Source organism: Sus scrofa, chromosome 9 (genome assembly GCF_054392235.1).
Source record: "Sus scrofa isolate SSC_HxYL_T2T_F1_AM1 chromosome 9, Sscrofa_HxYL_maternal_Yorkshire_Landrace_v2.0, whole genome shotgun sequence".
Classification (NCBI taxonomy): domain Eukaryota; kingdom Metazoa; phylum Chordata; class Mammalia; order Artiodactyla; family Suidae; genus Sus; species Sus scrofa.
In genome coordinates, this window is record NC_139391.1 from 59409088 (window position 1) to 59421897 (window position 12810).

A 12810-nucleotide genomic window follows, 5' to 3' on the forward strand; every position below is an offset into this window, starting at 1 on the left:
GTGGTGTAGGCCAGCAGCTACAGCTCTGATTCGACCCCTAGCCTGGGAACCTCCATATGCCATGAGTGTGGCCCTAAAGAGCAAGAAAAAAAAAAAGGCATCATAATAAATATTAGCACTTTCCTTTCAGGGCATTAAATTAGTATAACAGGGCTCAACACACAGTAAATACTCATGATGATGAGCGGGACCGGTTCTCAGGCTTAACTGTAAGTGACAGGCATTCTGAAAAGGAACTGAAACTAGAACATGGCCCCACAGCAATTTAGAGAGAATCATTGGGCCACTCATCATAAGTGTCCAGCCCAATCCCAAGCATTCCACTTACTTTCTTTTCCGATCCTTATGATACCCTGAGGACACTGGCACATGTAGCTGCAGTCTAGGAGACTGAGGATGTTGGAGATGAAGTGATTTTTCTAATCTGAGCAGGTTGTTAACTGCTCAGGCCAGGCTTCAAGCCCAGAACCTGAAGTTTCACTCTATCTAGGAGCTAACACTGCCAGCCACAAGGAATTGACACTTCCTCATGGGGGTGAGGCAGTGCTTCTTCGATGTGGAATGTTGACTTGGTGATTTCTTCTAAGACTTTCTTCTCAGGAATTTCTAGCATGAAAAACAAGAGCTTTGTAGAAATGGTCTGTGACCGGTCCATTTCCTAACCTCAATGTCTGTTCGGCCAGGTCAGAAGCAAGAACGATAGTTTTGCTGGAATTCTCTCTCTTCTCTTACATGGAATTCACTCATCTGATGACTTCATAGGTCTGGAAAAAGCCACGCATAACCCCCCACCCCCAGCCTGTGTGCCACTTAGCACACAGTAGACTCATGCACAGCATGAGGGAGTGAAAGCTCGTGGCCTCTCCTCAGAGAAGGCTCTCTCCCACTGTTAGGTTCCTACTCAGGGTGAGTCAACTTGGTTATGTGGATTCTCATTCATGATAAATTAGAGGGAGATAGAAGAAATGCACCTGCTAAAAGGTACACAGGGCTTTCGGAAGTGTTGACAACAGTCTGATTTGAGAGAAGGAAGGAAAGATAGAGGAACCATAAAAAACTGCAATGAGAATTTCAACAGCATTTTAGGGTCATATTCGTCATTACTCTGGACGCTAAACACTGAGATACAAACAATGCTTACATATAATGTTTGTATTACATTTTAAAGATGAGGCCAGATGACATCCTTTCTACTCTAGGAAAAGGGGAAGAACATAATACATTTTTAAACTGCTTCCATTAAAAATGACTCAAGTCAATGCATAAAGGAGTCAGCTCCAGTTACCTGGAAAATTCACTTCTGTGAAATATCTCATTCTCTTGCTCCCTGAGGTATTACTGTGCAGGAGTCAACTGTAGCAGCAACTCACTCACAGGTGAATAGCTGTCATCCTAACACCTCCACGGAGAGGAAACAGAAAAGAAAACTTTATTATTTTCCCCAACATCTGGCCTTTGCAAATATGTCCCTGGAAATGGGGACAGATGTGGAAAGCACTGCAGCGGATTACCACCGCAGCTTAAAGGGGAACAAAGAACCCTCCTTCTAACCACTGCCTGTGATGTCCTTTGCCACTCCCCTCTTCTAATATTGTTTCCACTTTTCACATTGTTTAATTGTTCATATTTTTATATTCCTCCAATGATATCCAAGAGCTGCTTCTCCTGTTCTTCAGGAAGGGAAGAGAAAATCACCCTTGGGGCCCACCTGTATCACTGTGTATTCCAAACACCCTGACTACTTGCTTGGCCACTTCTTTGGGGACCTGCCCACTTTTCACTGGCCTGTGAGTCCATTCTTGTCCTAGTTTCTAAGCTGGCGGTCACTCAGTGGAGATTTCTACGTGCATGAAGTCTGTGAAACAAGTGCCATCTTCTCTAGCAAATCCATGTGAAGATATGTTTTATTTTTTTAATCCTGTGATCTGCTACTGAAAATAAATTAACTTTTTATAGCTAAAGCTAAAGAAGAAGGTCAAATGCTCCGTGGTTTGCATGTCAAATTCAAACCCCTCCCTTAATGTGTGTATACAAAGCACTTGGCTTGAGAAGCTCCCAGTGCTTAATAATCATGATCTTGTAAGAACCTCCAGCTTTTCTCAGAAGTGAGACAGAGGCCCTGTGGGGATGAATCCTCATGAATTTGTCAATATTTCAAAGGAATGAAGCAAAAGTGGGGGAGTCAGGAGGACTCTTGCCGCATAGTCCAAAACACTGGGAGACCTTATATTGGCATCAGGAAGCCCGGTGATTGATTGATTGATTGATTTTTTGCTTTTTAGGGTTGAACCCAAGGCACATGGAAGTTCCCAGGCTAAGGGTTGAATAGGAGCTACAGCTGCTGGCCTACACCACAGCCACAGCAATGCAGGATCCGAGCCACCTCTGTGACCTATACCACAGTTCATGGCAATGCCGGATCCCCGACCCACTGAGCAAGGCCAGGGATCAAACCTGCGTCCTCATGAATACTAGTTGGATTCATTATCACTGAGCCACAGCAGGAACTCCCAGACTTTTTTTATTTTTGAATTTCACCCTGCTTTCATAAGAAGGACTTATTTGGAATTTTCATGTTTCTTTTCTTTTCTTTTTTATTGAAGTCTAGTTGAGTTGCAATAGTTTTTGTGTGTTTCTAAGGGGAAATAAAAACCTAAAAAAACCTACAAAATAAAGTTACTTCAAAGGGACTCCAAGGAAAGTGGCAATGATGGGAATAGTGACATCATGGAAACTGGCAGATGCGCCCATGGCTCCCCTCCCTCCTTCCCCTCAGGCCCAATTAGTTTTTAGCATTTACCATTTCCCAGTTTTTAGCATTTACCAGGCCTAAAACCCTTCCTTTCCCAACTATCAGTTCAGGCAGAAATCATATTCCTGTTTTTTCAGCTGCATGTTTTTCTGTCATCATGTACTTTTTATATTTCAGAGATTCCCTGTGGTTTCTGATCCACAAACAACTACTTCTTTCTAGTGTGATAATGGATTCATAAGTTCATTTGTCTTTACCTTTACTTCTATAATTTCTAGAGGTTGGCTGCATGTGCTCCGTCTGTCATTTTAAACCATAACCACTATTCTTCATCTTTAATAATCTGCTCGTTCGATTATTCTTTTTTTAAAATGGAAGCTTGTTTATTCATTCCTGTTACATAGATCCTCAAATTTAAACAGCCCATTTCATATATTGCATTAGCATTTGGGAACACAGCTGTCCTGTAAGCTGTGTTTTCCAAGGGAATCTTTTGGAATTTCAAAGAAAATGTCATTGAAACTTTTCTTTCCCGTTGTTCCTTGCTGCACTCTACCATCAACTGTTCTCAAAATGCTAGTTACTGTTCAAGTTATATTGGCTGCTCTCCTAAATCTTTAAAACAACTTCCCAAAGTTGCCTCCACTCCAAGTGAGGCGTGTCCTTCTAAAAATAAATATTGGTGATCACCCTGAAGGTGCAATTTTTTTTTTTTTTTTTTTTTTTTTTTTTGCAGGTTCAAATTTTAAGCATGCAAATCCTCCAGGTTCCAGGGCTTTTCAAACTCACTCCCTAAATAATGCTTTGAGAGTAAATGTTTAAAGTCATTGAGAAAGGGGAAGAAAGACAATAGGGGGAATGAGACAGCCAAGTGGAGGCCAACACAATGAAAAACATAGAAGGAAACTTGAAAGTAGAGGACAGGCCTGGAAACTTAAAAAGGAGAGAGAGAATGTAAATCTGGGATTGGGGGGGGCGGTTTGAGGCTGACTTGCAACTATTATGTTCTCAAAAGATCAGGAATGTGGCTCAATCTTCCTTATTTTAAGAAGGAAAACTTACCATGGAGCCATCATAAAAAATTGCTTTAAAATACTTCCACAAAGTCAGATCACCTTTCAAAAGATTCCTCAGCTGAGAGAACCGTAAGTTTAGGATCAACCAAATGCACTCTGAGATTTCAAGCATCCATAAAGACATTTGACTTTACCACATAGCTTGAAATTGGTCTGATGGTTAGACATATTTTTGTGTATAATGTAAATCAGAATTCTCCCCAACCTGAAGTCAGATTTCCAGGGCGTTTATATTGCTGGGAACACAGCCCTGCTGTGTGCATATTCAAGTTGTGCTTTGGGATGCCCCATTTATCTATTTTAATATTCTTGTTGATATTACTTTATAATATTGACATTTGGATTTCAATATCTGAGGCCTTTACACAAAGGATGTCTGGTGGATTGATTACCATTATCTTTCCCTATCACAAGACCAGCTCTGAAATATGAATTCTCAATTTACAGGGAAAGCATGGGATGGTGAAAGCCTGAATGATGCTCCTGGTAACATCCAGTTTCTCATTTGATGAGTGCTGCTCTCACAATTCATGTTCCAAATGAGGGGGACATGTTCAGGGCATTATTTCCTGCATCCCTATGTGTAGAGTTTTCAAATTTTATTGAGATGTAATGCACTTATATCAAAACGCACCCCTTTTGGTGTAGAGTTTGAACTGTTTCAGTAATTTAAGCACCAATGTAACCACCTCCCCACTCAAGATATCCATCACCCCAAAAAGTCCCTTGTGCCCCTTTGTAATCGAAATCCCTACCCTAGATAACCACTGACTTGATTATAGCCCCTATAGATTAGTTTTGCTTTTGGTTTTTTTTTTTTTGGTCTTTTTGTCTTTTCTAGGGCCACTCCCGTGGCATATGGAGGTTCCCAGGGTAGGGGTCTAATCGGAGCTGTAGCCATCTGCCTATACCACAGCCACAGCAACGCAGGATCCTTAACCCACTGAGCAAGGCCAGGGATCGAACCCACAACCTCATGGTTCCTAGTCGGATTGGTTAACCACTGAGCAATGATGGGAACTCCTAGATTAGTTTTTGCCTCTTTTAGAATTTCATAGTAATGGAAACACACACAGTATCTTTTTTTCTTTCTTTCTTTTTTTGGTTTCTCTAGCATAGTACAGTTTTTGGAATTTATCCCTTTTGTTATAGGTAGCAATGGTTTGCTCCTTGTAATCTCTGAGAAGCTATCTGTTGTTTCAATATACCACAGCTTCACTATTTACCTGTTGGGTTATTTCTAGTTTGAGTCTATTATAAAGGAAGCTGCAGTGAACATTTGTGTACAATGTATATCTGTGCAGATATGCTTTCATTTATCCTTGAGAAACTCCTAGAACTGGGATCACTATGTCACCTGATAAGTATACGTTTAACTTTATAACAAAGGGTGAAACTGCTCTCCATAGGGTTTACACCCTTTTACAGTCCCAGAGTTAATGTATAATAGTTTCAGTTGATCCAAATCCTCCTCAACACTTGATAGTATCTTTTTAATTTTTGTCATTCTAGTAGTTGTGTCGTAGTATTTCATTACGGCTTAATTTTCATTTCTATATATGGGTGGAATAAGCATATTTTCATGTGCTTATTCCACCCATATATCATGCAAATTGTTTGTTTACATGTTGTGTTCATGTCAGGGTAGGTTGTTGGAATTACGTGGTAAGAATTCTTCATATAGCGCAGATGCGAATTCGTTGTGGGTTGTAGGTATAGCAAATGTTTTCTCCTAGTCTGTGGTTCTGGTTTCATTTACTCTTAACGGTTGAATTTTGATGAAGCCAGTTATGAGTTGAATTTCATTCTCTGCCCCCCGCCCAAAAGACAACCTGAAGTCCTAACACCAGCCTTTCAGAATGTAACTTTATTTGGAAATGGGATCTTTACTGAGACAATTAAGATAACGTGAGGTCATAACTGTGGATATGATGTGTCTCATGTCCTTGTAACAAGGGAAAGTTTGACACAGGGTAAAGCACACGGGAAGGCCATGTAACAATGAAGCAGGGTTTGGGATGATGCACTTATGAGCCATGAAACACCAAAGATGGCCAGAAAACCACCAGAAGCTAGGGGAGAGGCATGGAACAGGTCTCAAAAGGAACTAATGCTACCAACACTTGATCATGGGCATCTAGCCTCTAGAACTGTAAGAAAATGCATTTCTGCAGTTTAAGCCGTGAGGTTTGTAGTACTTTGTCATGCCAACCATAGGAAAATAATACAAGAACAATTTTGTCATTTTTTTTCTCATACGCCTACAGCTTTTAGTGACCTGGTATGACTGTCTAACTCAACATTCTAAGATTTATTCCTCAGTTTTTCTCTAGATTTATATTATTTTACATCACACACAAGCATACTCCACAGTTTCCTTTCGACTGGGTTTCATGTTTAGATTTTCTGTTGCCTTAGAAAGCACTTGTTTCCTGTATAATTTATAGAATTAATCATAATTTTTATTACTAGTGTAAATACTTCAAGTGGCTCTTGGCCTACCTCTTCAAGTTCAACGTAGAGTAAGTTTTATCTCCAAGCAGATAAAGCCAACTATCCTTTTGGCTCCCTTCCTAAGAAGTTGGAGATGTTTTTTGTTTTTGTTTTTGTTTTTGTTTTGTTTTGTTTTCCTGTCTTTTTTAGGGCCACACCCGAGGCATATGGAGATTCCCAGGCTAGGGGTTGAAAAGGAGCTGTAGCTGCTGGCCTACAACATAGCCACAGCAAATCAGGATCCAAGTCATGTCTGCAACTACCCCACAGCTCATGGCAATGCCTGGTCCTTAACCCACTGAGTGAGGCCAGGGATTGAACCTGCATCTTCATGGATGGATTCATATCCCGTGAGCCACGATGGGAACTCTGGAGATGATTATAACTAAGGTTTTAATACCAATCACCGAGTGCCCAGCACAGGCACACGCAGGAGCCGTTACCCAGTTCTATTATTCTTCTTCCACTCTGGGTAAATGTCCTGAAAGCATGGAGGAGGAGATCCTTTTTTCTCCTGGATGCACAACTACATCAACCAACGTTTTCAGATGACATTCAGCTTCTAGAATTCTACTCCAAGAAAGGACAAACCACCAACGGACTTCTGTGCCTCCATCTACAGACATTAGCATCTTTGTTGGAAGCTATTCTTATGGTAACTCTGCCCTTCATAGTTGGGGAAACAGAAGTCTTTTCAGGTCATAAAAGGGACTGAGAACATAATTCAGTAAAGTGTCTCTACAAACTCTTCTTTCAGAACGGAATACCCAGCGGCGAATGCCTGTAGCGTGCTTGCTTTTACATTCGTATTTTACAGTATTGCTTTCTGAGTCCTGAAGTTTTGTTGAGCATTAAAAGCAAATCTTTAACATACCAATTCTGAAAACATCCTACAGGTAACTCCTTACCCTTGACTGACAGGTGTCTCCACGTCACTGTTGGCTCCGGTCTACCGATAGCAAGACACAGCAGGGTCACACTGCTCCCCTCATTCACAGTGATGTCTGAGGAGATATTCATGATCTGAGGAGGAACTGTAAGGAATCAGAGGAGAAAAGAAATATGAAAGAATGATTCTTTTTTTTTTTTTTTTGCCTTTTTAGGGTCACACCCTTGGCACAGGCTAGGGGTCAAATCAGAGCTGAAGCCCCCAGCCTACACCACAGCCACAGCAATGCCAGATCCGAGCTGTGTCTGCAACCTACACCACATCTCATAGCAATGCCAAATCCTAACCCACTGGGCAAGACCGGGGATCAAACCTGCATCCTCATACATCCTAGTCGGGTTTGTTAACTGCTGAGCCACAAAGGAAACTCTAAAAGAATGAGTCTTTGCACTCAAAAGGAGGCATTAGCCTATACACATTCCCATAGTATGATTTTATGATGAGTATTCTCAGTAAGAATTTCAGATTGCTTGATTCACCAAGGATGTGACCATTCACAGAACACATAGAGGATGCTCATGGAAGGAGGTCTCTATCTTTTCTGGTGGTAGCAGGAGGCAGATGTAAGAGTGGGGTTGGGAAGAGCAGAGTGACTAAAGAGATGGGTGTTACTGATGCTGATCAAAGCAAAAACAAAGGGAAAATGCCAAGTTTCCTACGAGTTCCCCCTGAACCACATGCTTGTTCTTTTTAGTAGAATCCATGGCTTATGTATACAACCTAGTAGCCCCCAGATCAGCCTTTCCTTCCAATAACTCACTCACAAAGCCAACCGCACTGAATGAGTTACCATTTCCTGTACACTCTAGACATTTTTTTTTTTTTTTTTTTTTAAGATAATATATTTCCCCCTGCTTTTTAGGGCTGCACCTGAGGCACATGGAAGTTTCCAGTCTAGGGAACAAATCAGAGGCACAGCTGCTGACCTATGCCTCAGCCACAGCAACTTGGGATCTGAGCTGCATCTGCAACTTACACCACACCTCACGGCAATCCCCACAGAGTGAGGCCAGGGATCAAACACGAATCCTCATGGATACTAGTTGGATTTGTTTCTGCTGCTCCATGACAGGAACTCCCCATATTTATTTTTTTAACTTAGTTTTATTGGAGAATAGTTGACTTACAATCTTGTATTAGTTTCAGGTGTACAGCAAAGTGAATCAGTCATATGTATAAATATACCACTCTCTTTCCCCATATAGGTTATTACAAACTATTGAGTAGATTTTTCTGTGCTATACAGTAGGTTCTAATTAATCAGATCTCTGAATTCTCCACACAGGTTGTTCCATCCTAGAATTATTTCCTTTCACATTTCTTCTCCTGAAAATTCTTGCTCCTTCCTTAAAATATCCCCTTTAAAACCTGGTAAACTTTTCACTGACTTGCCCCATCAGAATTAATTGCTTTCTCCCCTAGACCCCACCAGCCATCTATTGGCTTGGCTACTGTTGTTACTCTAAGACTGCACTGTAGGTTTTTTGTTTGTTTATTTGTTTGTTTTTTGGCATGCCCATGGCATGTGGAAGTTCCTTGGCCAGGGGTCAAACCCCCACCACAGCAGCAACTGAGCTGCTGCAGTGAAAATGCCAGATCCTTAACCCGCTGAGCCACAAGAGAACTCTTAGAATTTATTTATTTATTTTGCTTTTGTAGGGCCACACCCGTGGCATATGGAGGTTCCCAGGCTAGGGGTCCAATCGGAGCTGTAGCCACCGGCCTACACCTCAGCCACAGCAACATGGAATCCGAGCTGTGTCTGTGACCTACACCACAGCTCACGGCAAGGCTGGATCCTTAACCCACTGAGTGAGGCCAGGGATCGAACCAGCAACCTCATGGTTCCTAGTCGGATTCGTTTCAGCTGCACCACAACTGGAACTCCAGAATTTACTCTTAATAGTATCATGCCCTAAAGGTTGGGAGCAGTGCTCTGGAGTTCAACCCCTCCCTGCTGAATGACCTTTGACAAGGTAAACGGTCTTCACCTCCTCAAGTTTTGGTTCCCTTGCCTGTGAAACACAGGCTGGTAGTAGCTAAACTCAACCTCTTGAGAGGTTTCAAGAAAACAATGGCTGAGCAGAGTACCTGGAGCAAAGGAAGCAAGCACTCCATAAATAGTAGCTGCCAAAGCGACAGTGATGATAAGGATGACACAGTCAGAATAGACTGTGGTCCTTTTGAGGGCTGGGTCCACGTCGGTTTACCTGCAGCATCGCAAAAACTGACCTGACCCCTTGTCCTCCCTCCAGGCCTGATTTTTAATTCAATTCAAAGCTGGGTGTTGGAAAATACCTGGATTGCTTCTCTAATCGTACTTCTTCTCTTTTTTTTTTTTTTTTTTTTTTGTCTTTTTGCCATTTCTTGGGCCGCTCTCGTGGTATATGGAGGTTCCAGTTCCCAGGCTAGGGGTCGAATCGGAGCTGTAGCTGTCAGCCTAAGCCAAAGCCACAGCAACGCAGGATCCGAGCCGCGTCTGCGACCTACACCACAGCTCACAGCAACGCCGGATCGTTAACCCACTGAGCAAGGGCAGGGATCGAACCCGCAACCTCATGGTTCCTAGTCGGATTCGTTAACCACTGCGCCACGACGGGAACTCCTCTAATCGTACTTCTTATCATCACTGTCCTGACTGAGTTTCTTGCTCATTTTCACATGGTCGACAGCAAGAGCCTCCCACTCAGAATGTCCCACCTGGTCTCTTTCTGATTTTGCATCCTGTAGCCTGCTCCCTCCGTGTGGCCAGAGTGATCTTCTCAGGGAATAATCTCATCAAACCACTCCTCTCCTGGCTCCTTTAACTCACTGTGGCCCCCAGGCTTAGCACACAGCCTCCCTTCCATGACCTGGGGCCTCCGTAGTTTAAACCCAGCCCAGCCACGAGCCTCTTCCCAGGCAGCATCCTCACTAAGACAGCTCACAGCAGCCTCTGCACCTGCCTCTCCCTAGAACACCGAAGAGGCACAGGGCCTTCCATGACTTTGCTTTCTTCTTCTCTTCCTTTCCTACCTGAAAGGAATGGCCCATATTTCAGGGCATAGCAAAGGTCACCCACCCCTTGGCAGTTGTCCCTAACCTCTCCCCAAATCCTGGAAAGAGAATCCCCCCATCTCTCCCTTGGGGAGGGGGCTGGACATGTATTCACAGCTGATGTTATGATTCCTGTCTCTTTAGCTAGAGGGTGAGGTGCTTAAGGATAAGGCTGAAATTGCATCTCTATTTCCTCCGTGTCTGGCACAAGCCTAACAAGGGTACCTGCTTAATTCCTCTTTGAAAGAAAGATCCAAAGAACAGATTGAATAAATCCAAAAAACAAAGGGGTGGGGGAGCTTCTAATGGAGGATTTCTGCTACCTAAATCTTTCCTCTCAGTTTTCTCTACAATTCTCAGAATAAAAGGAAGGATGGCAGAGAGCAGGCTGCAAGCTTATAGTTATGCTGATTTATTCCAACTGTCAGTTTAATTATGAATTATTAATTACCAAACAGGTACAATGTTAGTAGATTCCAAACCGCCCTGCCTCGGTGGCAGAGGAGAATTACGACTGATGCTTGATTCAGACGACTCTGCAGTCTGAAGGTTTATGCTGCTGAGACCTTAGAGGTAAGTCTTTTCAAGGAGAAGCCATAAGTAACACGCAGAACGTTTGAGTTCTTAAGGGAATCCACATTAGCAAATAAATAAAAATTACCTGGCTTATAAATCTGCCATATTTTGGATTATTTCTGCATTAGGAACTGGCCTGAAATTTCACTGCACATATTTTACCAAAATACACACTGGGAAAAATAGTGTACTTTCTAACTACACTGCATTCTCTTGAGAAAACTGTACTACTTGTTTTCCAGTATTTTTCAGCTTGTTAAAAAATAGTTCTGGGCTTAGAAATGTCAATACTTTTTTTCACTTTTACAAAGCAACAACTTCAGTGAACCTTCCAAAATAGTCTGAGAATAATGTCTGCTTTTGCTGATGGGTTAAGACATCTGAAATTCTTTTTCTCTAAACCCAAGAGTCTTCCTGGTAGTAAGATCGGCACGGCTGAGGGGGGAGGGTGGGGGGCATAGCTGGTCAGTGGAGGATGAGTTTGGACCTTGTAGCTCTGATGCACATGGACAGATGGCTCAGTACAGCCCTGGATGCAAAGCTATCAGCTCCATACATGCTATGTTTCATCTGATAATTTCAAAGGTCCTGGATTGAGAGATATTTATAAAATTCTATGGATATTTGGGGGACATCTTCATTCCCCAGGTGCTTGGTCATTGTCACCCATAAGCAGGGAACTTTCCGGAATGGCATCATGTAGGTTAATCCAAACATTTCACCGAGCCCCAAGCTGTGCCCCCGTCCATCCTCTGCAGGCCAATAGTGTTCTCTGTCCTTTATGAAAAGAGGAAAGGTAAGGACAGTCAAGGCTGTGGGTCAACAGTAAGACGAGAAACACAGAGAGCGAAGGGGGAAAAAGGAAAGTTCTTTCTGTTCTCTATTATCATGTCATTATTAATACGTGATATGCAATAATACCTATCACGTATTAATACACAACTTGAGTATTTCCAAGTTGCTTACACATGCATTATCTCACTGCCTCCTCACAAACTGTGTGTTACATAGAACAAATATTCTCACTATTAAAAATGAAGAAGCTGAGGCATAGGGAGGGTTAAGTAAATTGCCGAAAGTCATGTGGTTAGTAAACTGCGGAATTCTTTATTGTGCTGCCTCTTTGTTTAACCTCTTATCAATGTCCCAACCACAATATTTGCATTTGCATCTTCTGTTTCCTCTGCTCCAAAGGTCCCACTGCATCCGCCTTCACAGCAACACCAGCCGTAAACAAAACCACCTCCTCTGGCTGGCTTTCGCAGCACCCTGCCTGCCACCAGGGTGGGCAACCATCTCTGTCATCTTGGTTCCTCCAGCGCCATGTTGGCCGAGGGAGGTACCCAACACTTGTACGTTCACTTTCAGTCTGAATTGAATTTGGCAATTCTATTAGGGTCTCCCCTGGTTTCCATGATAACTTTTGAAGAAAGAAGAACTTGGACATGACTTTAAATGCTTCTACGTATTTTGACAGGAGAGTTTTGTTCAATTTTCAGACACATAACTGTGGCAAATGTCTATCAGCTGTCTATCATCTATCTATCCATCCACCTATCTTTCCATCTATCATATCTATCTATCCATTGATCCATCTATTGATCTATCATCTATCCATCTATTGCTAGTGTTTATGGATATACAGATAAACACAAAAAAATGGATAACAATCTTAGCAGAAATGCTGAAATGACTCAAAGAAAATGGTGGGACCCAGAACAGTCTAATCAAAGGGTCACAAATAGCACATGTATTTTCAGTCACATCTGCAGACATTAAGAACCCTCCTCTGAGGTAGTGCATGTGTCTGGCTATCTTCAGTTGATGGGTGTGTGTTAAAATGTGTCCTCACATGATTGGGCAGGTTGATCAATGCATAACTACAAAGACTCCAAATTGTGGTCATGTTAGATGGATAGATGGTCAGG

At 42.4% G+C, this 12810-nt stretch overlaps 1 protein-coding gene across 1 annotated transcript in view; it reads right to left on the bottom strand.

The window, feature by feature from the left end:
• OPCML (opioid binding protein/cell adhesion molecule like) overlaps positions 1-12810 on the bottom strand; it is a 1104108-nt gene that overhangs the window by 97031 nt on the left and 994267 nt on the right. The window contains 1 exon segment of the mRNA XM_021102357.2: positions 7230-7355. Coding sequence (XP_020958016.2) covers positions 7230-7355 — 126 coding nt within the window.